This window comes from Lepisosteus platostomus, chromosome 8, assembly GCF_059453375.1.
Source record: "Lepisosteus platostomus isolate fLepPlt1 chromosome 8, fLepPlt1.hap1, whole genome shotgun sequence".
Classification (NCBI taxonomy): Eukaryota; Metazoa; Chordata; class Actinopteri; order Semionotiformes; family Lepisosteidae; genus Lepisosteus; species Lepisosteus platostomus.
This window is the reverse complement of record NC_142618.1, coordinates 58,574,839-58,602,213: the sequence shown is the minus strand read 5'-3', so window position 1 is coordinate 58,602,213 and position 27,375 is coordinate 58,574,839. Positions and strand designations below refer to the sequence as shown.

Here is a 27,375-nt window from a genome sequence, read left to right as displayed (position 1 = left end):
GCAATTTCACTGTTAGGTGTAATTTTATTCCTTTGCAAAGGCTTAGATATTTAAAAGCAAAACAACAACAAAAATGAGAAACTTTTACGTGTATCCACTTCCTCGTAAAACTAATGACACTGAAACTCCCTGAACCTCCATGGAGTTGTTTCCTAGTACAGTAACTTGTTTTGTTGCATTCCTAGGTATAAACCCAGCGGAATGCACCAGAGGTGAACTTCTTCTGCAGACATTATTTTTCAGCACAGATAAATAGGAAAATGCCCCACTGTCTTTTGTGGTGATGCGGTTCTTTCAGGGTAGTGTTAAAATGTGAGTCTTGAGCGCACGGTGATAGGTTTCCAAGAAAAGTGCTGTCTGAACGGCAAGGGTATGATTTGGAAAGAGCTTGGAGGTTAAGGGGGGACAAACAAATAGCTTGGGTTGGACCAGAACGGAAGATAGAAAGCAAGAAAAAAAAATAGTTTGCAGCATAGTGTCTCATTTTCAGCCCCCAAAAAAACAAAAATATCGAGCTTAAACAGAGACAGACGAGGCACCTGAGCAGAGTACAGGCTGAGCCCCCGGCAAAGCTGTGTGCGCGGTTAGTCGGTCAGGGATCTCCGGGCTCTCGGCGACACAGTGCCCCCTGGGGCTCGGAGGCCAGCGGTGCCTCCGGTCGCGTTTGCGCTGATCCTCTTGTGCGGGACCTGTTTTGCTGGGGACGGGTTAAGAGACGGGACGGGCGGGTGGGCAATGTCTGCCTCCTCTTCCTCGCTCTTCCCTTCCCTGTGTGCGGGCGCGGGGTTCGTAGCCGCCAGCAGAGACGTGAGAAACAATTGCAATTGGCTTTTCTGAATTGGGTGGGAGAAAAATCCCCCCCCCCCCCCCCCCCCCAAAATACGATTGGCCCAAAAGTTTTAAAAAAAGAAGAAGGGGGCAGCAGTACATTATATGAACAGAAGAAGACGTTGCTTGACTCCTAGACGTTCCTCAAGCAGAAAAAAATACTCTTTGACAAGAGCAAGTCAAGCACTTTTTTTTCTTTTCGTTTAAGTAGTGGTAAAATTTAAAAAAAAGAGAGAGATTCAGAAAGGAGGCAGGGCCCACTGCAGACACCAGCATCTCATTGCTAAGCAACATAAACACTCAAGGTCAGAGAGGCCTGCTTTTTTGTTTGCCCTTCATTTGTTTACCAGCTCTTAGGGCTGGCTGTAGCCCTGCTGCGTGCTGGCTGATCACAGAGGTGGAACACTTCAGGAAGCCCAGCTGACAAGAATCACTCCCGTGATTAATAGCAGAGGTGCCCAGAAGCAAGCATTGCCAAGCATTCCCTAACAGGCGAGATGGTGTGGCATGAATGTACAAGGTTACGGTTCCTCAGTGCAGCAAGGTCTCACCCCATGAGTCCACCCAGGCTGCTGTCATCCTTTAAATCCTTTAGCTGAGTCACTCTCTGTGTCACTCCAGCTCACTCGAGAAACTGTCAGGAAGCCGGTCCCCTCCACCTACACCTGAGCTGTAAACTGGCTGCTGAGAATGTGGTACAGTAGGTCATTGCAGCCCTCTCCTCGCTCAGTACTGCGGTAATACGAGACGGGCATTGTTAGAATATGAGACGGGTAGTTCCCTACGTGTTTGCACTTGCTACCAGTTTGATAGGCGGCTGAATGCTCCTGTCTTTTGTTTAGTAATCAATCAGTTTGAACAAAGTGAAATGGACCGTGGACACGAAAATATCAGTAAGCTCTTACTTTGAAGGACGTGTTTTTCAAAAGCGTGACGTGGATCATTTGATTGGACGGGAAAATCCAGGTCTCTCTGGGCTCGTGTTGTAGGTGTGTGCGAAGATTTTCCGTTGTTGTGCTTAGAGTGTAAGGCCAACATTTCCCTGCATCAGAACTACAGAATGCAAATCTTGTAATTTCACAAGAAGGAGAGTTAGTCTTTTTTTCTCTTGTGTGTATATCTGACAACCTCTCATAATTCTATTGATGAGTAAGCCTTACCTGGATTATGTACACAAGAACTAAAAGCTTACACAGCAGACAATTCAAAAATATATTGTGTAAAAATATCATGAATCATGTTGGTCACACCTGTTTGTGATAAACTACCAGGATTATTTTTGTGAAACTGCACCAAGGAAATGTAGCTTAGGTTGTTAGGTTGTTGTGACATACTGCACTTCAAAGTGTCCAAGATCTCATGTGACAGTGTTTTCTTTTTTTGGTTTACACGGCAAACTAAACATCCTCATGTACTCCTGAGACAAAGCTCAGTAAGATTTGAAAAGATTCTTGAGAAGAAAAAATACTGCAATTGCAGAACAACAGAACTCGGTCAACCTAGGAGCTGTAGAAAAGCATGCCATTTTCAAGCACCTAAAACATACTTTTCTTCAAAAATAGCAATGTGCTTTGTCTGGTGTCTTGGCTGTTGTTTGTTTAAATTCTGCACAATAATTGTAATTAACCTGTGGAATTGGTCCTTGCACATTGTTTCAAAACCAAATTGTGTTCTCTTTTTTCCACCCTATCCAGAGCTGAGAGAGACCCTGAACAAAAAATTCTCTATTGCTTTCTCCATCATCGGCATGTTTTCCTCTCATGCTGTCAGCAGCCTGAGCATTTTCTTCTGTGCTGAAATTACCCCGACAGTCATAAGGTAAGATTTGGGAAACCAAGCGTCAGTATTGCTCTTGCCACTGTCTTCCTGAAATTGAGCTGTGTTGTTTGTGTATAAATCAATGTTGTGAAGTCAGTGAGCTCTAGTCCATTAGTGAAGTGAAGGACGGCACCTCACACTACAAGCTCCGAAATGCTCAGTGCAGTTCCACGTTATCTGCTTACTGGATCGGCCAGATTGTAATGAAAACATCAAGGAATTCCAGCAGCAATATCCTTGGGTTTTTTTTTCTGCTGCTTCAGACTAAGGTTAATCTGCCTGGTGCAGCACTGCAGAGGCACTGCAGTAAGAGAAGATTTGAGATGCTGTATACCACTGTAGAGAGGCTCACTTAATGTGCCACAGTGGTTCTGCAGGCCGATGCTTTGGGAATCGATACCGCTTGCTCCGTGAAACTATTTAATAATGGATTTCCCTACCATTTCCGACAGTAATTACAGTCCAAAACGGATCCCTCCTTCTCCTCTCCACTCAATTCAGTGCTACCCTGTTGTGCTCCCGTTTTAAAATCTGGATTTTGCAGGATAGCAACCAGCTTAGTGTGCGCGTTCACATTCCCAAATGACAAGTAGCTCTGCTTGTTCAGTCCTCTCTCCAGACGTTGTTACTTTTCCCATCAGTTCCCAAATTCTATACTAGAGGAACCTTGTCTCAGCGTGCAGATCTTTCAGGCTGTTTATTTTTTTGTACAGGGTTGGAATTGAAAATGCATCCTTTGTGTGCTTACATTGGCAGCACTGCAGTTGATTGCAGTTTCCGTAATCCAGTAAATTAAGTCATTCACAGATGCCTACCCTGTCTTACAGAGGAACACCCATCTGTCCATTTCCACTTACTTATTCAGTCCTTGGAAATCTGCAGTGAGCCAGTGTGTAAGCAGACAGGCACAGGGAACAAGGAAGCTACAGAGCACCAGGGACATGACATCAGTCCAGCACGGGACACTCATTCGTTTATTCACACATCTTTAGGTGTCAAATACCAGCCAAATAGAGATGTCAGGTTTCATCTCTTTGGACTGAGGGGACAAAGCAGGAACACCCAAGTTTAAGGTTACAAGTCGAATGAAGCTGATCCAGAAATGTTTTGTTGTAAAATTTTAGTTAAACCTTAAGCCAAAAGACAAAAGGTACATTTTAAAGGTCAAGTTAGCACAGGTACAGGAGACTATGAGTGTCATTCTTTTTATGCTTTTTAAGGCAAATGTAAAGCTCACAAGATGCATAAAAAATTTTTTAAATCAGACAGGCCTCATCTTTGATTTCGTCAGAAACACTTGTGTAAGACGAAGAGCAGTTTTGCTATGCAAAAGCAGAGAGCAGTGTGAGGGCTGGCATGGGGAGTGAGGGGTTCACTCCGCACGGGAATAGAAACAAACTTTTTACTGCCTTTATCATGAAATTAACCCCTGCTTATCCCCCGTACAACACAAAGTACAAAATGTCATATGCTGTTACAACCTGTGCAAATTGATAGTGAAGTGAAGGTAGAAATGCACTTGAGCAGCAGACCATTCATACAACCAAAATGAAATTAGATTATTCAAATGGATCCCTCTTATTGGTAGGTCATCCGGTGTTGCTATATTTAAAATATTCTTTTTGTTTGAAGTGTAACTAAAATTAAAGAAAATATATGTTTGCTAACAACCTATAATGGACTGTTCATTGAAAGTAATGAAGAAGGCTTAACCTTTTCCTTTTCATACAAACGAAATGTCAGTGAAAATATTCATAGATGTATCTGTTTTGGGCGCAAACGTGTCAGTCAGTACTGTAGACACACAAGCAGATAAATTCGGAAAATTTCACAGTTTAAAAGTAAACAAAAAAAATACGTTTGTAACAACTTTACAAAGAGCGAATAAGAGTCAGAAACATTGTAGTTTTAGCATTGCCAGTCCGGTGTGATTGTCCCTTTTCTTGATTAGACAAGCTAATATTGAGACTGATGGTTTAATCGCACTTTTACAGAGTGCAGAAACAAAGCATTAAGATGATCAGAACAGCCAAGAAGCCGAATAAGCTGAAGCACCTGTAGTGTATTGGCTCCACCTAGTGGAGCATTATTCTTGAACGTGAGAAAGCAGAGACTTTATTGTACTCCTACGCACTTTTATCACCACCTTAATTAATTTAAACAACAACTTAATCCTCAAAGATGAATGAATATGACGGAGGAAATGAGGATGTGTGTCTGTTACAGTTTTTAAGGGTCCTCACTGGGGTAGAGGTCACTCGAGTCTGCCCCTGGGGACTTCCAGCAGCCATCCTTCAAAATCTACATCCATTAAGATTGTTTAATAAGATGGAAAAATAATGAATATTTACTGTAGCAGACTGCCAATCGTACCACAAAATTAAAATGTGGCAGGTGAAAAAAAAGGCAAGAAAATGTTTTGCTGAAAGACTAGTAAATTCTTTTTTATCTCCAGTTAAGTTTCACCTGTAGCGTGTTACAGTGGAAAGGTTTGTACTTGCTCTGCTGAGATAAAATGGCTTTAGCGCCCCCCTCCGAAGGTGACGGCGCTGCGGTACGCGCTGTTTGACTTGAGGAGGGCGATCGGTCCTGTGAGCCTGCTCCGTGTTCGGAGGCGGGAGTCCTGACCCTTCTCTCTCCCCAGGGGCGGGAGCCTGGGCCTGGTGCTCGCCAGTGCTGGGTTTGGCATGCTGACCGCCCCCATAATGGAGCTGCACAACCAGAAGGGCTACTTCCTGCACCACGTCATCTTCGCCTGCTGCACCCTCATCTGCATCATCTGCATCCTGCTGCTGCCGGAGAGCCGGGACCAGAGCCTCCCCGAGACCCTCGCGGACGGCGAGAACTACACCCGGAAGCCTCTCCTGCCCCCGAAAAAGGGGGGGGAGCAGCACCTTCTCCTGACCAAATCCGAGATGAGGGATTATTCCCGGGTACAGGAAACGCCCGCCCGCCAGGCCCCCCCGGCCTCGGCGGCAGCGGCCCCCGAAAACACCACGGCCAACGGCGTGGCGTCGTCGTGATGGCTTCCCATCATCCCTGGAGGTCCGCAGAGTCCGCGGCGGGCGGGACCTCGTGATGCCGGACGTGAGGAGGTGACTTTGGGTCGCCAACCTGAGCTGCTGTGTGAGGGGGTGTCTGTTTCAAGGCGGGGGTCTTCAGCAAAGCACTCTGGGAATGCTCTGACCTGAAGGATTGGAAGATCAGTGGCAGACAGATCTTGAAGGATGTTAAGGACACTTAGTTTTTTTTATGGTGTAAAATTGCCACTTGCCTGTACTGAATGTCACTGCTTATTGTATTATCTGTGCTGAATATTGAATGTTGTTTTGGAAAATCTGTAATTCGGTTTAACGCCTATTGTAGATGGATGCTGGGAGATCTGCAGTTCATCACGTGCGTTCATATTAACGAAACCATAAGTGAATCACGACCTCCAGGTATTTAGTTAAAGAAGGCGGCAGTAAATTTCTATCACTGAGGTAAATAAGTATTTGCCTGGCTCACAGGTATTTTATCTTTTACCCCAAAGTCATTGGATAATTACTGAAGCAGCCTGATTATACGGCAATGTTCTATGAAATCATTTTAACAGACGGTGCTCAATTCAAGAGTGCAGACAGAGAATTATTACTTTTTTTTTACGAGGACCTTTGTTTTTCATGAAAATGTGAATCCCAAAAGCCAACAGCAAAGAGGAAGACTTCTAGAACTTACCTGGATATACCTCTTTATCCATAATGCTATTTTTAAACTCAATAATCAAGATGAACTGCCATACAGTAGCTGCTACAAATAATGGACCTTTAAGAATTCCAGAAGGGAAAGTCAGAAATGTCTGATTTGTTGCAAATCAAGATCTGGTATTAAGATGGCAGCGGCACCAGATAAAATCCTACTTAAAAGAAAACAGAGACTTAAAACTGTCTTCTCTGGATTCCCGAGACTACTTAAATAAACTGTATTTTTCAGAATGCTCCTTGAACATCCGAAGTCTACGGTTTCAAAATACTGCTGCAGATACAGTACTCATGTTGTTGCTCCAACCAATGGGAACAAACAAAACCATCTCTATTATTTCTCCTGCAGGCCTGGCTCTGTCAGAGGAAAGCCTCCCAAAGTGCAGTAATGCCACAGTATATCACGATGGGTTGTTTTCCTCTTATTTTTCATGTGGGCGTAGAGTTCAATGGCCTCGTGTTTATCAGATGAGACATGGATCAGTGGAGCTCAGTGTTTACAGTCGTTGCCAGTTTTATTCAGTTATATGTGACAACACTTTTAGGTTAACCGTAAACATTACCCCAGTTTTGCACTAAAGTCAATGACACAATCAGTTTTTAATTTAAGCTAATTCTAGTAAGTGTAGTATTGTTGATACCTGTTAATTAAATGTATAGTGGTGTGTAACTATGAACTTAATTGCAGAAATTCTTTGTGTTACCTTTTAACACTTGATTTAGATGACCCTAGAATATCAATTCTTTTGAAGTCTGTTACCATAGATGTTTAAATTAAAGTGGCACTTTATTATGAATGAAAGGAACAAGGCATTCAACCAAGTCAGGGGTTTTATGTTTTTTTTCCAATGTTTTGAGTCAAGCAGTTGTTTGTAAAATACAACTTTACAATTACACAGAAAATTGTGTCCCTTCCAGCAGATGTTGTCTTTAGATTGTGATCATTTCCCTGCTCCCTGGCTGCCTACTGATTTCACAGCCCAATGTATTGTGCTCTTGGATATTTTAATATAATGTTACTTCTTCACTTGGGTCGTACATTTAAAAAAAATGCTGTTTACAAGAATGTAAAATAATGTATTGTACAGACATGACCTTTTTTACTGTTCTTTTTTTCTCCCATGTTGGTAAATTCTAATTAGTTCTGGCCATCTGGAGTCGTGTGTTACCTTGTACGTTTCTGTTACCTGTGGACTCAGAGTGAGAAGAATGTTGGATCCATTCATTGTAGGTACAGGGTTAATGTACTTTCAATATTGCTGTAGGCTGCCCAGTATTCTGTGTAACACCCCAGGAAACCCTCACTAGACAGCCTTTCTAAAACTATAGAGAACGATGGGTCTACAGGTATTTGATATTATAAAGCACAATGTTTCTTGTGACTATCTTTGTTTTTAATTTAAGATAGTCCATACAGTATGTAATGAAATCCTTCATGGCCACTGTATTAGGCCTGATAAAAGACATAACTCTGGTGTTTCGTTACTTGATTGACCACTGACGCTCTCCTCCTGTCTCTGTAGACTTGAATCACAAGGAAACGGCAATAGTAAACTGGGAGGAGTACAAAGACCCCCTTGACCTCTTCAGAGAGTTCTCAAAACTTACTCGAAAGTATCAGACTTGAAACTTGAAATTAAGCCTGTTTTCTGATTCCACTGGCAACCAAGTACTCTGCAATCTCTGAAAACAGGGTGAAGGATTTCCACGAATGAATGTAAACCACTATTTAGAATTTTTAATACAGTGCACTTGTATATAAGCCATAAATATTATTAAACCAAGTTATTTATTCATTGCTAAAGTAAACTGTAACCTGTAGTTATTTTAACAAAGCAGCAGACGTCTTTATAGTCAGGTGAATGAGATGACAAGGAAGCTTGGAGCCAATTATCTTCCAGACAGCTGCCAAATTCCATAGTGGGTACAGGTTGGTTTTTGAAGGGTTCAAACATTTCCCCTTGCCCTTACTAATCGCATTTCTCCATGCTTATGCAAACTAGTCCCGTATTTGTACATTTTCACTGCCTGACGGCTGTCACCACATTGATAAGTGTTCATTGTGGGTGTTGCTTCAGCGGCGGCTGCTCAATTTTTTGTGATTTATTTGTCTGGAAGACATTACTTTTGAATTTTAACTCATCCGACACATAAGTCTACTTCAGAGAGAGAAACGGCCTTGAGAATCTAGACACAGAAATAGACCGTAAAGGAGGGAAGGGGCTGACAGATGACATGGAGACGCTCTCGTTTTCGATAAATGCCTGAATTTCATTTCAGTAAATGCCTCTGCCAGACTTCCTCCAGTTCAGCGTGGCGGGACAGCACAGACTGGCAACACACTCACACCTGGGCCAACTTTTCCAAAAACCAATTAGCCTACCAGCATGTCTTTCGATCGTGGGAGGAAAGCAGAGCATCCAGAGGAAAAAAATACGGGGGAAACATACAAACTCCACTCAGATAGCACCCCAGGGCCCCACAGGTACGAGGCCAATATGCCAATATTGCTCTAGTACAGGCAGAGGCCTGACGGATTTACAGAAAGACATGAAGGCAAGCCCTCAAGGTGCGAGGTGGCAAATGGATCCTTATAGTCTCGCGGTAGAATTTGACGAACACAAGAACACAAGCAGCTTTGACACACGAAGCACAAGGTTTTGCGTGTTTCCTGGGCCAGTAGAGCACTGCACCCTAGCGCCTCGTTAACAATGGGAGCGATCGCCAACGGCTCCAGTCGTCCCCCGGCCTGCAGGAAGCCCGCTGGCTGTGATTAGCGCTCGGCGCATTTGTCACTTTCTGAAATTAAAAGGCTTCTTTAAAGAGACTCTTCAGGATGAAACAGTGGCTGTCGGGTGGTGACATTTGCATCTTGTTCCGTTGTTCCTAATGGATAGAGGGGGTGAGAGATGGTTTACTGGGGTTGCTGCGAAGGAAGGCAGAAACGGAGTGGTGGTGAGGTTAGTGACCGCGTGAGCCTGGTGGATCAGAGATGACAACACTAAGTTATGGGCCTGTAGCTGCCTGAGCTCAGATCTTTTTTTTTTTAACCCACCCATCAATCACAAATCACTACCCGCGGCACGGGATGCTGTTTTCAAGGGAATTTTCCCTGACTGCTGCATTTACTATTTAATCTGAGCCTTTTGTAACACCGCTGAAAGCTTAGGAGTGACGCCGGACCCACAACGTTGCCCCCGTGTCCAAAATAAAACCATGGCAATTGCATCTGTGTGGAGACATAACAAGGGTCATCAAATGTGGTAACGTCCTGGTTTGCAATTAAGAGTTTTTAAAGCCACAGCAGTCTAAAAAAAAATCAACAGGCTTCCTTCCAAATGAAAACCAAGAGGTATAGCGAATTGGATTAATACCAAAGACAAATGTATTTTGCAAAAAAAATGTATTGCCATGTGTTGAATGAAAAGATGTTCTGCCCAGTTTTCCTGTGGTACAGACTGATGACAAACTGCCTGTGAAATTCGTTGCCTATGGAGTGGGCCGTCCGCCTGCACTGAGCATAATTGTCCTTATTCCTGTCGACGTTTCTCTGCGTCTTTCTCATATCTTATGGGTTCGACCTTTTTAAAAGTTTAGAAGATCAAGATTTTTTTTAGCATTTATTCCGGGCCTTATAAATACTGCAGGTGTTGCCATTTCAGGGAATGCATCGGTCATTATAGACTGCTGATCAGCAAGTGCCGTAATCCGGATGGATCGTACTTTCAGTCACTGCTCTACTGAATCACAGCAGCCGTTCAGTGTTTGCTTCCCGAACACTTCTGGGAACACGGAAGAGAAAAAGTGATCTTTCTGCCACTGTGTCTGGTGGGATTGATGATGGGATGGGCCAGGAGTGGTTCACCTTGATGCCCACATTTCATGTCGTCACAGGATTCTGTTCTGACCTTTCAATAGACTCAGTACTAAATCAATGCTTAATTGCTTTATTAAGCCAAGTGCTGCAGATCACTTAGGTAATTAGGGATTAACTGCAGCAAAGACTTGCAGTGGCATGAACTCCATGTGCCCTCTAGTCCTTTACAAAACGAAATTGTATTTCAAACGTGAAAGACATCACACACACTGTATTGGCAAACTGATTTGCATTCAGCACCTTAAGGCTACTCCCAAGACATTCCCCATCGCTAAACACACAGAACACTTTTTATTTCTTCTTATTTTTTTTTGTGCTTGATTTTGTGTCTGAGAAACCCCCTTTTTTGTAGTCTTCACAAGATGCATGTGAAGGGCAGTATCCTCAAGGTCAATTTTGTCAAAGTTGTCCCCCTAAAGGCTTTGTATTAAAATTCTGCAAACCTCACAGAGTGTATTCTAGGAGACTGAGATCTGAAACACTGGGTCTTTATTATTTTAAAACTGCTTTGCCTCAACCGTGCTGGCATGGCACAGATAAAAAGACTTTGGTATAACAAAAGTGTCAACGTTTTTTTTATTGTTATTAATATTGTATAAACAGCAGAAAAGGCTGAGCCTTATTTTTTATTAACCGGAAAGTGTGTTCTTTGGATAACGGCTCTTTGATGTACTTGTAGACTGAGCCAGGAATACAGTACTGGAAACACATTCGGTGTCTGCATGACATGACCTTGTGTATCACAACTGTTTGTAAACCTGTGAAAATAGTAGTAATAAAGATAAAAAAGTTGAACATCAACATGTTTTGAAGAACTTCTCAAATTGTGGTGGTGTGAGATATGGGATTGGTGTTGATCAATGTTAAAACAAATGATTTGCAAGTATACTAACTCTATTGATGTTAAGATATTTATTGAAAAATGCTTGACGTACATGCAGTATAGCACCCTAATAGAACAGCACCCTTTGTGAGTCATATAGACTTTGTGCATGAGAGGGAAAGGGAAAGTCATAGCTAAATTTCCTAATCTCGTTTTAAATCTCATTTTTGTGACAGAAACTAATAAATAAGGCACTAGTAAATAGTCATTGAAAACTCTTATAGGTTTACTGCTTTAAATGTTGGAATTAATACTCAGGAGAAGAACTGCTCATAGTAAACATGTATAGAATAATTTACAAGGGGGGATTTTTTATTTTTCTTTACATTTTCTTACAAAACATGAAAAATACCAAGGAAAAAAGATACAGAGCTTTCCTTTATCTGAAAAGCTAACTCTGAAAAGTCTAGAATTTATCGGGAAAAAGTTCCATTTCTTTCTTTACTCGGTTTTCCACGAGCAATGTGAGGTTGGCCTCAGTGGAGGGAAGATTGTAGCTGACAAAGACCTGCTTTTTTGTCTTCTTGGCTAGAACATAAAAAGAAAAAGTGTACGATATGAGCACAGAAAGTAGCATATATGCTTTTGAATTTGTATTAATGGAAAAGGCAGATGCTAAAGAATGAATCACAATTACATCTAAATGAAAACATTTTCAATTATTTGGCTTTACAATATTGAACAAAACGCTTTGAAAATCACTGTCATCCGCTAATCTCAGTGGTGCACCATAAAGTTAATATATCAGTGTTGTTTCTGTGCAAATAAAGAAAACCTTATAAAAACAAGGAAGAAAATCCTACTTAATCTTTGTGCCAGGGAACTTGGAGAGGTGTCAGAAGAATCTCCAAAAACTAAGGTTGCCAAAGGTACAGAGTCCTGGAGGTGGGAAAACATAAAACATAAAACACACAGTAAACAAAGTATTTCCATAAGAAATTCTGAACGCATGACTCCAGGATCCTGTTGATATAAATAAAGCTAGTTAAAATGTACCTCATCTAAGAATATTTTGTATGATTAATTGACCAAATTAGAGAGCTTGTACTTCAACAAACAGATCCTACTGCCAACTGGACACGTCGATACATTTTCTTTTCATGTATGAATTCATACATTCACTTTTGCTAACAAATTCTGATATTAAGCATTAAAAGAGCACCTCAATATTCACTGTCACGGATATGTTTTAGAACCCCCTATCTTTAGTGTTATTCTTATGTATTACATGACATAAATATTAAACACATAAAAAGACTACAAACAAGAAGGGGCCATTCTGCCTGCCAGTAGGTTTTAGAAAAATCCTAGAATTCCATCAAGCCAGTTTTAAATACGAGCCTGGGGGAGCTACAGTAGATCTCCTGAGGAAACAAGTGTCTTCACCTGTCTGTCCCGTATTCCAAACTACCACCCGTATCCCTGTCTCCTTGAATCATTGCTTACTTGGAAAAAGCCCACTGATTCAATTTGGTCAATGCTGTTCAGGGTTTTGAGTACCTGGATCGAATGAACACATCATCTCCTCTTGGATAAACCTTGCGGGGGCTCAGGGAGATGAGGGAGAAATTCACAGGACGCCCGGGATAACACAGAGACAAGGACCACAACCAGATTCAGCACTTACACACGAAACATTTAGCATAAAAAGATCAGCAACAGAGCACGCTGTAGTTAAAGAGCTGCAGCTTGGACTTCCAACGGGCAGAGCGGTGGCTCTGTGGCTCAGGATCTGCGCCTGGAAGGTTGCCATTTCGTGCAGTACCATTTCTCACTGCTAGGGGGCACATTATTACACTACACACACTTGACAATGCTGTTTCATCGTCCTGACCTACCAGGAATTGTGATTACGACTTCTATGTAATAAACCTATATACAACACAGTGGGTGGGAGAAACTGTTTCCTCAGATGCACACATTTTACAAAATCAGCGATTCTGCGAATAAGGTTTTTTTGAAGATGCAGGGCGTCTATACTTGCGTCAGCAACTACAGCTCTCACATTCAGAAACTTTCATTGTACTTGCAGGACTCAATGCGATATCGCTGCTCCGTGATGGATTATTTTAAGGTCGATTCGGACATCCCCTTAATTCCACATGCAATTGTGTCAATATTTCCAGATTCCAGTTAAAGTAACGATTTTATAAGAAGACCGGAGAACGCAATTCTGTTATTTTAGTATTCATACGCACCAATGCTATTACTAGTAGCAGCAGCGAGTAGTAGTATTAAGAAAACAAAAACTCACATATTTGCTACACATGGCCACAGCTAGGTTAGAAAGAACCGAGCTCGCCCCGATCCAAAGGAAGAATCCGTCCTTCATTTTCATAACATGGAAGTGAACAACCTGCTCCAGAATCTTCTCGGAAAAATTATGGACCGAGATGGTTCCTTCGTTTGCGCTGGAACTTGCACTTTCCATCCTCCCCGTGCTGCTTGATGCGGATCAGACCCTGAACAGCTCCACTCATGCCGTCACCTTTGTGCAAGTCACTTCCTGCTTGCGCTCCGGCCGAATAGGCTCGACTAGTCGATCTCGGCACGGATCCGACTTGTTGCACGCTGAAATGCGGCGTGGTGTGCGTGCCAATAAGCCTATCATTATTATAAGAACATCTGCGTTTTAGGAGCGCGCAGTAATGAATATACATATTTAATTGAGCAGGAAACTAATAACTTATATATCTATTTTTAATTTCTCTTCACATTGTGAATTGCAAGGAAGCACACAGCTGAAGAACACTCCGCAGCCGAAAGCTTGTGCCACTCCTTTCTTTTCCTTTCAGCTTAGGATATACTGTACCCTTACCTGTTCACAAGTAAATAAGCTTCGAGGGGACATCACGGGTGACTCTTTGCAACTACTGGCCTCTTACGGCTGGATGTCTAAATCACAAAATTTTCAAACACTGCATTACTCGACCCTTGTTAACCTGTGCAGGGAATGAGTTTACTCATTTATTTTTTTAAAAAAAAGAAGCAATACATGTTCGGTAGTCAGTGTGTGAGGTCGCAAACACGCTAAATTCATTTTGTGTCAATTATATTAATAACTCAAGACAATATTTCCTAGTATGAAACGTTACAATTTCAGATAGAACAGTTTTAATAAACAGTAGCTATACGCATGGAATGACAAATAACAGTTTACACTATCTTTCTTTTTAAATTCGGTATGTTTATAGAGAAAATAAAATGATCTTCCGGGGGTCCATCAATCAGTGCAGCTGCTATACAGACCTACGACGAATCGGCCCGTAGAGCTGAGAAATGCGGGGTTTGTTCAGTCCTGGTTCTGCAGGCCGGTGACTCTGCAGGATTTCGGGGTGTCTGTACGCAGCGAACCTGCAGTCAGATTGGACCTCAGGCCGGGGACGTGACTGGGCAGCGCTCACTTCAGAGCAACACCCGCAGGCAGAGACGTGGGACCGTCCCGCCGGATGAGGAGCAGAAACCCGTCATGTCGGCCGTCTCGCAATGCAATGTGAGCGGAATAATTATGGCCTGACAGCGGCACCGACCTCTTCGCTTCCTCGGCAAGCGCAGTGGCGGAATTTAGGCGTGTCGCAGCCCAGAATGCCGGTTTGCCCTCCGATTCGTGATTCAAGGTGCATTTGATAAGGCGGTGCGAGTCGGTCGGTGCACTCTTCAAACTGAATGAGATTCGAGACCCGGCGAAACGACAGCCCTCCGGTTTCCACCTCACCGTGCACTGTGATGAGAGCCGGGTAAGACACCGTCCGCACACATACTGTAGACGCCGCTCCCAGACACCACTGTAGCGACACCAGTCTTGTAAGATTGTTTCTTTTAAAAAAAAAAACCCAACTTCCAATCCCATCCATATAAGGCTTTCAGTGCATCTTCTGGAATTCCAGTTACAGTAGAAACAGCCAACAAATCGGTACTGAATAAGTAACCTGGTTTATTTGGACTATGCTTTTTTTTTTCTTCCTCTTGAACTTAAGAAAAAAAGTTAAGAGGGGGAGACAGAAATTTTTTTAAAAAAACTAACACGTTGCGGAATCCTCTCAGCGTTTCAAGTGCGCGTCCCCCGATAGGAGGGCCGCGCTGCCGAGAACCCAGGCTGCTATGACGTCACCCAATCAGCTGTGGAAAGTGCGTCTCGGCGGCGGCGCGCACCGCCCGACCTGCAGGTTTATAAGACCCCGGTACCCGCAGCGGGGAGAGGAGCAGTTCTCGCTAGCCTGAAGACGAGGATCCCGACGGAGCCGCAAGGATGCGTGAGATTGTGCATATCCAGGCTGGGCAGTGCGGAAACCAGATCGGGGCCAAGGTGAGGGGGGGAAACGCGCTTGTCCCCTGTGCTTCTGTCCTCATCTCACGAGTTTTCCCGCATAATCCGGCCGACCACCCCATTTCGCGGACGGTTGTTGGAAATAATGACAGGAAGGAAAAAAAAAGAAAGAAAACGGAGAGAGCACGTCATCTCCAGATCAACTTAAAACGGTGCAGGTTTATGTCTGTAGACTTGTTTGATGCACAAGAGTGTTAATTTGTAGGGATGACACACACTGTCATTTTCTATCATGAATCGTTTTACTTTTTCACATACTCAGATGACTTAGTCAAGTGATTTTAGATATAACGCATTCCCGTTTTACAATATAAATCCCACATATGATATGTGATATACTATGCTAAATTCTGGTGTTTCATTAGCGTGATCTGTCCATTTCGCCACATTAATGTGTGAATGAGCTCTTCATGCCTACTCAGTACACAAAGGACTGTGCCCCTCTCTGCGAGAAATGGGTGCGGTCTTCTTTGATTCGTGCCACTGGGAGAGATGAATGTGGGGTAATATTCCTTGCGTTTCATTGTATAGAGCTTTTTTCAGACGTCCACAGACATCTTCTTTTTTTAAATGGTCCATTTTTAGACGTCCTGTCATTTCTTACCCGTTTCATTAAAAAATATCAAAGTTAATAGCACGTTGGTCTAAAGCGATGCGGGCACCTTACGTCTCGCATACAGTTAAGAGAAAATAGAAGTTTCGTGTGATTTTGTATTTCAGTTTTGGGAGGTGATAAGCGATGAACACGGCATCGACCCTACCGGCAGCTACCACGGGGATAGCGATCTGCAGTTGGAAAGAATCAACGTCTACTACAATGAAGCCAGCGGTAAAACGCCAAAACGTCTCTCGACTAAACGGGATGGGTTGCACGGGGTATTCGTGTGCTTAAGACATCATTTTGCGCTTTATCCAGGCATTTATTGAAAGCGGGGCGTGAGAAACGCACGCCGAATGCAACCGATAAGCTTCACTTTCCTAAAATTAAGATTATTCAGCTGCTTCAAGGTAACAGACTCGTTCCCTTGCTAAGTATGACGATTGGTGTATTGTAATTATATTTTTCCTCAAAGCACGATCAGTAGTAATGGCTATTGATTTCTATAGCAGATAATTAACCACGCTGTCTCCATTGGAGCGAAAGCGCTATTTTTCAGCACCTTAAGTGCCGAGACAGCGCACGAAGTGAAAAATTGCCCTGGGTATAGGGAGACATTAACGTGTTTTAGGTTATGAACTGGCTTCTCTACGATACCAGTTTACAGTTAAGACGCAGTTTTTCTCAATTTTAGTCCAGTCGACACTTTTGTTTCTTGTTTTTTTTTCGCCCAAGACACTAAATAGGGACAGAGGAGGAGTTAACCTGCTCCAGATTTGCTGCAAAAAATATAATTCAGAACATATTTAAATATGCAAGCAAGAGACAATATAGTTGATATAAAGTGGAAATAAATGGAAATGTAGCACAGGTTTTAAAGTATGAGATGGACTGGTTTTGTTTTCGGAGAGAACAAATTATGGCCGTTCAATACGCTTTGAATGTGCCTTTTAAGTCTCTCAACCTGAGAATAATATTACCAATAAAGTCACACAATTATTTCAAAATCAAACAATTGTTAATCAAAAAGTAGCTTTATTAACACAACGCAAACCTGAAAATTTAGTCCAGAGATTTTCCTTCTGGTTGTCCATTATGAAAAGGATGTTTTAAAATGTAAAGACCTGTACTCTACAGTCTCGGGAAACTAGAAGGCCCTTAATAATGTCACTTAATGCAAAATTGTGGTAGAAAATACAAAAATGTCATCATTTTCCCTTATTCATGGGATCCAAATCTCTCTTGTTATCAGAAAATAAAATATCAGTTAATAGGCTGTTACACAAATAGAATTTCCCTCAGAAGATATCAGTTGCCATCCTTTGTATGTTTTACAGAATTGTTTTGGTTACAGTTTGATTTCCTCATAATATGCTGTGGGGAAATTTAATGCGAAGCCCCACGAATGTCACGTTTTAGATGTGTGTGTGGCCGTCTTCCAAGGGATCCAGTGAGAAATACACAGACAACATTCAAACGTCCGTCTCCCGACACACAGTTAAGAGAGTCCTCAGCTGCATTCCTTTTAGAGAGCTCGGCAGCTTTGGCGCTGCGAACAGCAGGGTTATCCATTTTGCGTCTTGAATGCAGCAGGACGCGGCGACGCTACATTAGTCTTGAAAGCAATGTGCACGACGCGGTAAGCGTTGCTTTGTCGACTCACAATGGATGCCTTGTCCTTCCCCCAGGTAACAAGTACGTGCCTCGTGCTATTCTTGTGGATTTGGAGCCCGGCACAATGGACTCCGTCAGGTCTGGGCCTTTCGGACAAATATTCAGGCCGGATAACTTTGTCTTTGGTAAGCTTCGATTAGACCGTGTTAACGCCTGCAGTTCAGACCTCGGCATCCTGAGATTTGTGTTTGTTTCAGCATTAATTGAAAGCAAAGAGTGGGCTAAACGGACAGTATGCTGGTTCTTCCAGCTTCGCAGTGGGTTTAGGGAGTGGGTTTGGGCCCGGTGCCAGCCTGTGCACTCACAGACATTCCCCTTCACCGTCGGCCAAGAGAGGAAGGAGGGCGCTTTCAGTATTCAGGGCTCCTTCCCCCCCTGTGAGACCCACTCTTGGTAAAGGAAAGGGTGTCGTCTCACATGCAGACTGGAACTCAAATACTGAAACCTCGAAACTGGGAAATAATTTTTAAAAAAAAGGCCCGGTGTGACGCAGCAAGATAAGTGTAAGTCTCTGCGTCTCGGCTGAGAGGAGTGACTCAGGTCACAGTGGGGATGACAGCTGCATTGCAGTGCTGATTATTACAGCTAAATGGGGACAGAGGAGGAGTTACCTGCTCCAGATTTGCTGCAAAAAATATAATACAGAACCTATTTAAATATTCAAGCCAGAGACAATATAGTTGATATAAAGTGGAAATAAATGGAAATGTAGCACAGGTTTTGAAGTATGAGATGGACTGTTTTTTTCAGAGAGAACAAATTATGGCTGTTCAAAACGCTTTGAATGTGCCTTTTAAGTCTCTCAACCCGAGAACAATATTACCAATAAAGTCACACAATTATTTCAAAATCAAACAATTGTTAATCAAAAAATAGCTTTATTAACACAACGCAAACCTAAAAATGTAGTCCAGAGATTTTCCTTCTGGTTGTCCATTATGAGCAGGATATGTTTTAAAATGGAAAGACCTGTACTCTACAGTCTGGGGAAACTAGAAGGCCCTTAATAATGTCACTTAATGCAAAATTGTGGCCTCCAATTGTTAACATGTGGCAAAAGGAATTATCTATACATGAAGAATAATTCATTTGGGGGGGCATGAGGTTCATAACAGGGAATGCTTTGTCTCATTATTCATAGGAAAGACAAACAGTAATCTTCAATCAGTTCAAGCAGTTCAGCTTGCAGGCTTCTGAGCTGCCTTTATTGAATAAATGCCTAGGCCAAAAAATAAGTGATTTTTTCCCCTTACCTGGTAAGTGACTACAGATATCTGTGACATGCCCCTTTACACCTTCATTGCTCTAATAAAACATTGTCGAAACCTACAAACTTATTAACAGGCGAATAATCTGCAATGTATCCGTTACAAGAGATAGACAATGAACATGGTTCAGCACTACCGGGAGAATCATCAGTCATGGCTCTTTCACAGTGTTTAAAACACGTGATTCTTGTTTTAATTTTTTAGGTCAGAGTGGGGCCGGCAATAACTGGGCCAAAGGTCATTACACCGAGGGCGCGGAGCTGGTGGACTCGGTTCTCGATGTGGTCCGGAAGGAGTCTGAAAGTTGCGACTGCCTGCAAGGCTTTCAGCTCACCCACTCCTTGGGCGGGGGCACCGGCTCGGGCATGGGCACCTTACTCATCAGCAAGATCCGAGAGGAGTACCCTGACAGAATCATGAACACTTTCAGCGTCATGCCTTCCCCCAAGGTGTCGGACACCGTGGTGGAGCCCTACAACGCCACTCTGTCGGTCCACCAGCTGGTGGAGAACACGGATGAGACCTACTGCATCGACAATGAAGCCCTCTACGACATCTGCTTCCGCACCCTGAAGCTCACCACGCCCACGTACGGAGACCTGAACCACCTGGTGTCGGCCACCATGAGTGGGGTCACCACTTGCCTGCGGTTCCCCGGGCAGCTGAACGCCGACCTGCGCAAGCTTGCCGTCAACATGGTGCCTTTCCCTCGCCTTCACTTCTTCATGCCCGGCTTTGCGCCGCTGACCAGCCGCGGCAGCCAGCAGTACCGTGCCTTGACTGTGCCCGAGCTAACGCAGCAGATGTTCGACGCCAAGAACATGATGGCGGCCTGCGACCCTCGGCACGGGCGATACCTCACCGTGGCAGCCATTTTCCGCGGTAGGATGTCCATGAAGGAGGTGGACGAGCAGATGCTCAATGTGCAGAACAAGAACAGCAGCTACTTCGTGGAGTGGATCCCCAACAACGTGAAGACCGCCGTCTGCGACATCCCCCCAAGGGGCCTCAAAATGTCCGCCACTTTCATCGGGAACAGCACTGCTATCCAGGAGCTGTTCAAGCGCATCTCGGAGCAGTTCACCGCTATGTTCCGGCGCAAGGCCTTCTTGCACTGGTACACGGGAGAGGGGATGGACGAGATGGAGTTCACGGAGGCCGAGAGCAACATGAACGACCTGGTGTCCGAGTACCAGCAGTACCAGGACGCCACTGCGGATGAGCAGGGCGAGTTTGAGGAAGACGAGGGGGAAGACGAGGCGTAGAGTCCAGACTGGCACAGTGGGTCACCTCAGCTCGAAGCACACTTTTTAAAGTAAAACCATCATTGAGACATGCAGCTTAATTCCGTATTTTGTAACCGTGGTTGATGTCGAGCAGAATTTTTTTGTGCGGTTGTGTGGAAAACAGAAATCATCTCTTTACAATTTGTTTGTTCACACTGATTTTGGCAGTGTATGCGCTCCCATTCTTATGTGAGGAAAATGGGGTGAATGATGAATTTACGTCTGGTATTAAAGGTTTCTCAAAACTTAATAAAATGTGTGCCAGCATTAAACTGTGGACCTTACAGTGTAATTGTAATTGTTTCTTAAATCAGCAAATTCAATCCCAAAAGTAAGGTATGATGACAATAACATAACCCTATAAGAACACACGCAAATAATAATTTCTTTCTGCCACAATATTGCCTGTGTGTTTCTCACATTTACAGTGCACATGCTTGAAATGACTTGAGTGTTTTTCTCTTTTGACTACCAGTTCCCACTTGCTGAGCAGACGTACAGGATCCTAAATACAAACGTCTACAGCTTGGCTCAGGGTATAATAGTAGTAAACTACCAAAACTTTGGGGCGTAAGGGAGACCCACTCTTGATCTTGGTTACATCTCAAAGAGTTGCATGCATTTCCATGTGGACCTCCAAGACACACAGTCATATTTCAATGTATATTCCCTATTGTATATCACTGTACTCAATCAGTCTTCTCTCTGATTCTTCTAAAAAAAACCTCAACACTACACATGCACATAATCTGTGCAGAAGAGGTTTATTGTAGAATTTACCCAGTGTCAAGTGTGATTATGAATATCCACCATTTAAAATGAATTTTGGGGTAGTTCGACAGACCAAGATTAGCAATCATCTGGAACTTGCTTATCAAAAGTAACATCAGGTCCAAGATTAGTCTTAACTTTCTGCTCTGGAACAAATATCTCAAATATTAACTCAGCTGAATATTTGGTAAGTAAAGCAAGAGTTGTGCAAAATATCAGAGAAAAAATATTTACATTCATGGATGTAAACATCGAACTATAATCCAGAAAATAGCACTACATTTAAGTATGTACTATAAAGACTTCATAAACTTTTTTTCTGAATACTCAAAACATAGTTTGAATAATTTTTATATTATTCTTAAAACATATAATTTTCCCATATCATTTTAAACACATCATCCAATCTGCAGATAAATCTGCAGACTTCCAAAACACTTGTCTCCATCTACAAACTGTTCGGCATATACAGCACCTTTTAAAATAGTACAAGATATTACAAAACACTACTCTGGTCAAACATCCGACAGTATTCTGTTTCCAAACATCAAAAGCACAGCTGATTTAATAACCTGATCAGTTTTAGGGAACATATGAGTGTTGCCAATTGAGGCTACTGTAATATGTCCTTTTTGATGTTTGATGCCAGAAGACATTTACAATTCAGGGTTATTTCACCACTGTAGTTATCAAAGGCAAAGAAATTCTTCAACCAGGTTATTGAACTCTCCAGCAAACCTCAAGTGTAGATTATGCTTGCCTTCTGGCATTAGATGGAGCCTGAAAAAAAATAACATGATTTTAGATTTTATGTATCTTAAATAAAATCTATTTTTTAAGTTTTCATTCACACACATATGGGTTCTATATCTATGTTAGATCCCACATTTTGGCAGATTACATGGGATCTATTAAAACAAAAAAAAAAGAAAACATTACACAACTAAATGCTGTTTCTAGTGTGAAACATATTCAATTTCATATTCATGAGACTGTGCTGCATTAATTATCTGAACTGCTGTTCCATCTCCCTCCCTGGGCCAGAAAAACTCTTTTGGAGAAATGAAGTGATCTTGCCGTGATCATTTTATGTAAAGCAGCTAATACAAAACACAGTTAAAACTTAATTACTCAAATGATCGCTGCCGCTGTGCATCAACGAATGCATCTTCTTGTAAAGAAACTTAAATTATTCATTGTGCACCATCCACCTTTCCAGTCATTTTCCTGTCAGACTGCAGACTTCAGTTATTTGCCATTCCATTAGGCTGGGCTAATGAAGATTTGTATTCCTCTGCCCCAGGAGACCTGCGACCTCCTTATTCAGCACAATACAGTAAACCCATCTCATCTCAGCTGTGTCTCACGAGGAGCGGCTCAATTTCTGCTGCCGTATTGGCACGTCCCTGGCGGGGGTACGAGCTGCCTCACCGGGAGCCCTTGATGTGCTGGAGGAGATATTCAGCGTGGAAACGTGGCACCATGGGGTCCTTTTCACCATGGACGATTAAAGTTGGGCAGGCGATCTGGGGTAGCAGCTCCCGACAAATGCTACCTGAAACCCAAACCCGCAGAAAACAAAACGGATCTTAACGTGGTAAAAAGACAATACAGAGACAATGGAGGAATCGGAGTGCCGCGTCGACACTAAAAAAATAGCTTTACCCTGATCTGGCGATGGACCTGTCTGGGTTTGCCTTCCAAAAAAGAAACTGTAGGCAGGTGAATTCATCAGGTGTGCAGGTGGGTACTGGCCCCGTCCCAGAGGAATTCACACCCCGCACCTGGAATCTTTACTGCTGCTGCACTCAGTTCACTTTATAACTTTAATACCTGCTAACAATATTTCCCGCACTATATTTGTAATTAAAAGGTTTTAAAAATGCTATGAATCTCGTAAAAAAAAACAACCATTACCATAAAACACACTTTCTATTCATTGAAATGTTGGGAATATCTCAATTACTCGACTCTCTCCGATTATTGTGCCAGGGCATTTCACATCCTCTCACAAAAGCTTTCCGACTCGGAAGCTGTTTTCCCCAAATCCTCAGCCTCCCTGGTCTCACCGTCAGGTCTCTGTGCAAACTGACTGATGCCGTCCACCCACGCCTGCCAGGTCTGAGCGAAATATTCGTCACCATACAGCTCCCTCATCGGCGCCCTCATCCTTTCACTCCAGGCTGAAACATCTCTCAGAGCTATTCAATAACAAAAGGAACAGTATTATCTTTTTCATTCAGCTGACGCTTTTACTCAAAGCAACTGAGATCTGCACCCATTCATACAGCTGTGTATTTTACTGGCGGAGTTCAGCTGAAGCACGTTGCTCAAAGGTGAATGGGCTGTGTCTCCGTTGGGATTCGAACCTATAGCCACCAAGTTGCGAGCCCAGAGTCTTAACTCAAGTATGATGGAATATGGGGTGGACCTCTTTCCTGGGTGGGGGATGGATTTGGGAGGGATATCGATTAGAGGATAGGGGTCTCTGGGTGTTGCATTATGGTTAGGGGTTTTTTGTTTATTGCTCGTGGGTTTGTGGCTTAACAATGAAAAACTGTTCACAAAAACAGGCCAATTCACAGTTTAAAACACCTTAAAAAATCAATAGAAATAGAAATCACCTCACTACCCAAGAGAACTACATTACTAGTGCACTTAATTTCTTAAGACGCCAAATGACGCACTGAAAATCATTTCCAGCCGCAAATTTACAGCAGTGAGCGTCTCTATAAATAGGAAAATGAAAATGATAGACTATAACTAAATCATCCTCTCCAGTTTCCCTTGATCAATAAAATAAACGATACTGGGTCTCACACCTCACCATTGTAAATGTTCAAATCCTCCTCTGAGACAAAGGCGTTGGCTCCCCACACGACCAGCTTTCTGACGGCTGTGGGAAACTTCGCAGCAGCAATTAGTGCTGTTATTCCACCATCGCTCCAGCCCAACAGAGAGAATGTCTTAAAATTCAATGCCTGAAAATCAATGACACACCCTTCAGAGCTCCTGGAGGAGCACACAAACTCAATCGAAATCAGTGCTCCCTCAAGCTGCCATTTAGATTTCACTCAGATGATCATAAACCAACTTTCCCAGCACACAGATTAGGAACTGAATTTCTCATAGCTTACACGTCCTGTGACCAGAGGGCTTAAAATATTCACAGAAGCTGTGGAAAACATAAAAATGGCCTTTGAGGGCAAAGAGATTTCAATCGAGAAGATTCCAAACGCGAATGGGCAGTCCAAAATCTGGAGTTTTCTTTGTTGACCCCTGGCGCTGTTCTCGTTTTCTTTTTTTCGCTTATCCTTGTCATAAAAGGCAGAAAACGGACTTTTTCGTTCTCATGAATAATATCTGCTGTATTGGCTGAGCATATATTGTATTGCTGAAGTACATTAAGGTCTTGATGCAAACAGACTACTGGCGGTAAAACAAACAGTGCTACTGTTTTTTCCTGAAGGGCAGAGTGGTGGCTCTGTGGCTGGAATGTTGCTGGTTTGTATCCCGCGGCCAGCAGAGGAATCCTACTCCGTCAGGCCCCTGAGCAAGGCCCTTAACCCCAGCTGCTCCAGGGGCACCGTATAAATGGCTGACCCTGCGCTGTGACCCCAAGCTTCTCTCCCTGTCTGTGTGTCTCATGGAGAGCAAGCTGGGGTATGCGAAAAAAAATTCCTAATGCAAGAAATTGTATATGGCCAATAAAGTGATCTTATTTTACTTTAGGCCAGAATATTTTTTCCATGCTGAAGAGAGAAAAGAAACATAACACTTCGGCTGTGGAGCCTTCTTCACGCCTGAAAAAGGCTCCACAGCTGAAATGCTGTGTTTCTTTTCTTCTCTTTTCAGCATGGAATAAACCTTTACCTGTTCCTTTGCAGCCTACGCTAATGACACAGCTACCCACTTGACCTACTTCATAATATGTTTCGTCAACGAGACACGGTTGAATTTCAAACTGCACTCTGACCTTCATTAGGCCCACAGCATCCTTGGCGTCCCTGTCAAAGAAGTCCAGGGGAAAGTCCCGCTTTGGAGGTCTAGAAAGCCCATAGCCCCTGGGATCCCAGGCCACGATGGTGAAGCGCTCTTTATTCAGAGACCTCAGCTGTGGGCCGAAGTCTGTCTGGCCGCTACCTTAACAGCAGAATAGCAATACAGAACAGCCAATGGAGAGTCTAAGAAAAAACAGCACCAGGCTCTCGAAACTGGCCTACTCAGGGTGCAGGCAAAAGCAAACGGTTTATTTCTATAAGGAAAAAAGCTCAATTATGTGGGAACCCCACAAAGCGTACAGTATCACCTCCAATCTTAACTACGTGTGCTTGTGGAATGTGCCCTCTGTTACCTGCCTCAAACTGCAAAAATGCAACAAAAAATTCCTTTGAACGCAGTTTTAAACACCCCATGTGTCTCTTCACAGCAATGAACAGGGTGCTTAAATACCCATTTGCAAAACTCATGGTGTTGTAGTCATCACATACACTATTTCTGTGTATCATAACAGTTCATACTAATGATATGAACTGAAAAATGAGAGCTATGATTAAAAAGATTTTACTGTTATTTGAAAAAATACGAAATCTCATGCCTGTTTTTCAACAAACTAAATCGTTGCAGGGGCATGTTACCAACATTTGCTCCTCACAAATATAGTACAACCCGTTTCACATATAAACACTACAGTGAATATCCTGTCACTCTGCAAACTACTGTATATATAAACTGTAGGTTATGCAAAAAGTACACTTCCTCTTCGGTTGCTATGACTGTTCACAGATCTCGCAATTGCGACTTTGTATCTCAGAATTCCGATTTTATTTCTTGTAATTGCGACTTAAAATCTCAGAATGACGAGACCTGGAAGTGCAGGATTGTCTTCGTGAGCTCTGTACCTAGAGATCCCGGCAGCAGCAGTGCTGCGTGGCCTCCGTGCCCAGTCTGTCGGTAGTGCAGCTCGACTCCATTCACCCGCCTCCTGGCTGACTGGACAGAGGTGCTGTGAAACACGACGACAACAACAACAACAACAAAATAATGCGTGAAGTATCTGTTTTAAAAGAATAACGATAGCGAACAAACCTACAGAAAACCTATAGTTATCTAACCACACAACTTAAAAAAAAAAAACAGACAGGCCAAGAGTCAAATGAAAGCCGCGACAGCTCGCCCAGGAAAGTTTATTTTCCCATTCACAGGTTGAATGTGAACTGCACAATACAGCCAAGTGATTTATTTTTGTGAACATCTTAATTTTCCTCAAACACAACAAGCCAAGTCCGGCTTCCCTCTGGACCATCATCTCTGTACATCAGTCCGGCGTCACACCGTCCGCCAAGGCAGCAATAGAAAGAAACCTGTCTGGTTTTGGGCTGTTGTGAATGTCGGTTCTGAAAAAAAAAACTACTACCGTGTTGTTAACACAGCTAATTCATAAACGCAGAGTTGGGACTTTGATTGTTGGCATGAGTCCAATTTCGTCAACTGCGTTGCCTTGTTTTACATTGAAATGACAAGGAATCCTGTTTGTCACTAGGTACCTCTGTCTCCAGTTCCCCGGGTCAGAATCCCACACCCTCTCACATTAAATACAACCCGTTTTGAAACCTTTTAAGCCTGAATGTACTGTAACTGAAAAACAGTTTCACCGCGTCATTTAACCCCTTTTCCCAAGCACGCTACATTAACCCAAGGACTTCTCTGGTCACCCAATCACTGACGAGTCCGACTTCCACACAGGGACTCGCCGGCGAATGTGCCAGCTTTCTTAAATTAAAAAAAAAAACCCCAACAAGCAACATCACCAAACGTGCAAAAGAAAGTGCGCCACGTCTCTGGTCGTCCCTGGGCTCGTCACACGTTAGTATCACTGAAAGTGTAGCGTTACCAGTACAGCAGCGGCTGGCCGGGCGCTCCGGACCTGAGCGCACCTCCGCCGCCGGGCGCTGGGCGCTGGGCCGACCTCCAGCCTCGACAGATCTGCCTCCACGCCATTTTTCTCCCGCACCTGAATCTCCGCCAACTCCAACAAATGTTTCATTTCGCCCCTTTTTCCCCCCCCCCACCCCATCACACACTTTCCGCGAGATGAAATGGGTGTCCAATAATTGTGTTTTTTTTTTGTAAGAAAAAAAAACATCCGTGCAAATTTAGTGAGACTAGTCGTGTTGCCTTTTTTTTTTGCTTTCGAAAGTGCGTAAGCAAAACGTCAAGACCGTGTTGCAGTCCGAAGTTAGAAGTTTTAACGACTCTTAAAGGTTGTTCATAAAGCACAGAGGAAATGAAGCGAACAAAAAAAA

The 27,375-nt window shown here is 43.1% G+C and overlaps 4 protein-coding genes across 8 annotated transcripts in view; 2 read left to right on the top strand and 2 right to left on the bottom strand.

Moving 5' to 3' along the window:
* Window positions 1-8,195, top strand: part of slc22a23b (solute carrier family 22 member 23b) — a 54,766-nt gene extending 46,571 nt beyond the window's left edge. For both annotated transcript variants that reach the window (XM_088644088.1, XM_088644087.1), the window contains exons 10-11: window positions 2,523-2,646; window positions 5,291-8,195. In XM_088644088.1, coding sequence (XP_088500214.1) covers window positions 2,523-2,646; window positions 5,291-5,669 — 503 coding nt within the window. In that variant the 3' untranslated portion in view covers window positions 5,670-8,195. The remainder of the gene's footprint in view (window positions 1-2,522; window positions 2,647-5,290) is intronic.
* A 3,237-nt stretch (window positions 8,196-11,432) lies between these two features.
* psmg4 (proteasome (prosome, macropain) assembly chaperone 4) lies at window positions 11,433-13,846 on the bottom strand. The gene is made up of 3 exons (XM_088644107.1): window positions 13,401-13,846; window positions 11,950-12,025; window positions 11,433-11,674 (listed from the first exon to the last, which is right to left on the bottom strand). The coding sequence occupies exons 1-3, from the start codon at window positions 13,575-13,577 to the stop codon at window positions 11,553-11,555; spliced, it is 375 nt and encodes a 124-aa protein (XP_088500233.1). The 5' UTR covers window positions 13,578-13,846; the 3' UTR covers window positions 11,433-11,552.
* A 432-nt stretch (window positions 13,847-14,278) lies between these two features.
* Window positions 14,279-20,576, top strand: LOC148657598 (tubulin beta-2B chain). Its single transcript, XM_088644091.1, has 4 exons — window positions 14,279-15,452; window positions 16,194-16,302; window positions 17,760-17,870; window positions 19,218-20,576. Exons 1-4 carry the CDS (start codon window positions 15,396-15,398, stop codon window positions 20,276-20,278), a joined length of 1,338 nt encoding a protein of 445 aa, XP_088500217.1. The 5' UTR covers window positions 14,279-15,395; the 3' UTR covers window positions 20,279-20,576.
* A 468-nt stretch (window positions 20,577-21,044) lies between these two features.
* Window positions 21,045-27,125, bottom strand: bphl (biphenyl hydrolase like). 4 transcript variants are annotated; one of them, XM_088644104.1, is made up of 8 exons: window positions 27,024-27,125; window positions 26,964-26,990; window positions 25,972-26,075; window positions 25,047-25,213; window positions 23,898-24,051; window positions 23,140-23,271; window positions 22,502-22,625; window positions 21,045-21,850 (listed from the first exon to the last, which is right to left on the bottom strand). In XM_088644104.1, the coding sequence occupies exons 1-8, from the start codon at window positions 27,068-27,070 to the stop codon at window positions 21,760-21,762; spliced, it is 846 nt and encodes a 281-aa protein (XP_088500230.1). In that variant the 5' UTR covers window positions 27,071-27,125; the 3' UTR covers window positions 21,045-21,759. The 4 variants fall into 4 exon arrangements, with proteins under 4 accessions (XP_088500230.1, XP_088500228.1, XP_088500231.1 ...); XM_088644102.1 differs by having other exon boundaries at window positions 26,964-27,116; XM_088644105.1 differs by lacking the exon at window positions 26,964-26,990 and having other exon boundaries at window positions 26,997-27,112.
* Between the last annotated feature and the right edge of the window lie 250 nt (window positions 27,126-27,375).

Bases quoted from the DNA above. Each gene is read 5' to 3' on its own strand.
- psmg4 (XM_088644107.1), bottom strand. From the start codon at position 13,577: ATGGAAAGTGCAAGTTCCAGCGCAAACGAAGGAACCATCTCGGTCCAT. The intron at 12,026-13,400 runs GTGAGTTTTTGT...TCCCACCTCCAG, and splicing joins TGGCCATGTGTAGCAAATAT to GACTCTGTACCTTTGGCAAC. The intron at 11,675-11,949 runs GTAGGATTTTCT...TTTATGTTCTAG, and splicing joins TTCCCTGGCACAAAGATTAA to CCAAGAAGACAAAAAAGCAG.
- LOC148657598 (XM_088644091.1), top strand. From the start codon at position 15,396: ATGCGTGAGATTGTGCATATCCAGGCTGGGCAGTGCGGAAACCAGATC. The intron at 15,453-16,193 runs GTGAGGGGGGGA...TTTGTATTTCAG, and splicing joins GAAACCAGATCGGGGCCAAG to TTTTGGGAGGTGATAAGCGA. The intron at 17,871-19,217 runs GTAAGCTTCGAT...TTAATTTTTTAG, and splicing joins GCCGGATAACTTTGTCTTTG to GTCAGAGTGGGGCCGGCAAT.
- bphl (XM_088644102.1), bottom strand. From the start codon at position 27,070: ATGGCGTGGAGGCAGATCTGTCGAGGCTGGAGGTCGGCCCAGCGCCCA. The intron at 24,052-25,046 runs GTCAGAGTGCAG...ATTGATTTTCAG, and splicing joins ATGCTGTGGGCCTAATGAAG to GCATTGAATTTTAAGACATT. The intron at 21,851-22,501 runs GTGAGGCAGCTC...ATTTTTTTTCAG, and splicing joins CAGCACATCAAGGGCTCCCG to GCTCCATCTAATGCCAGAAG.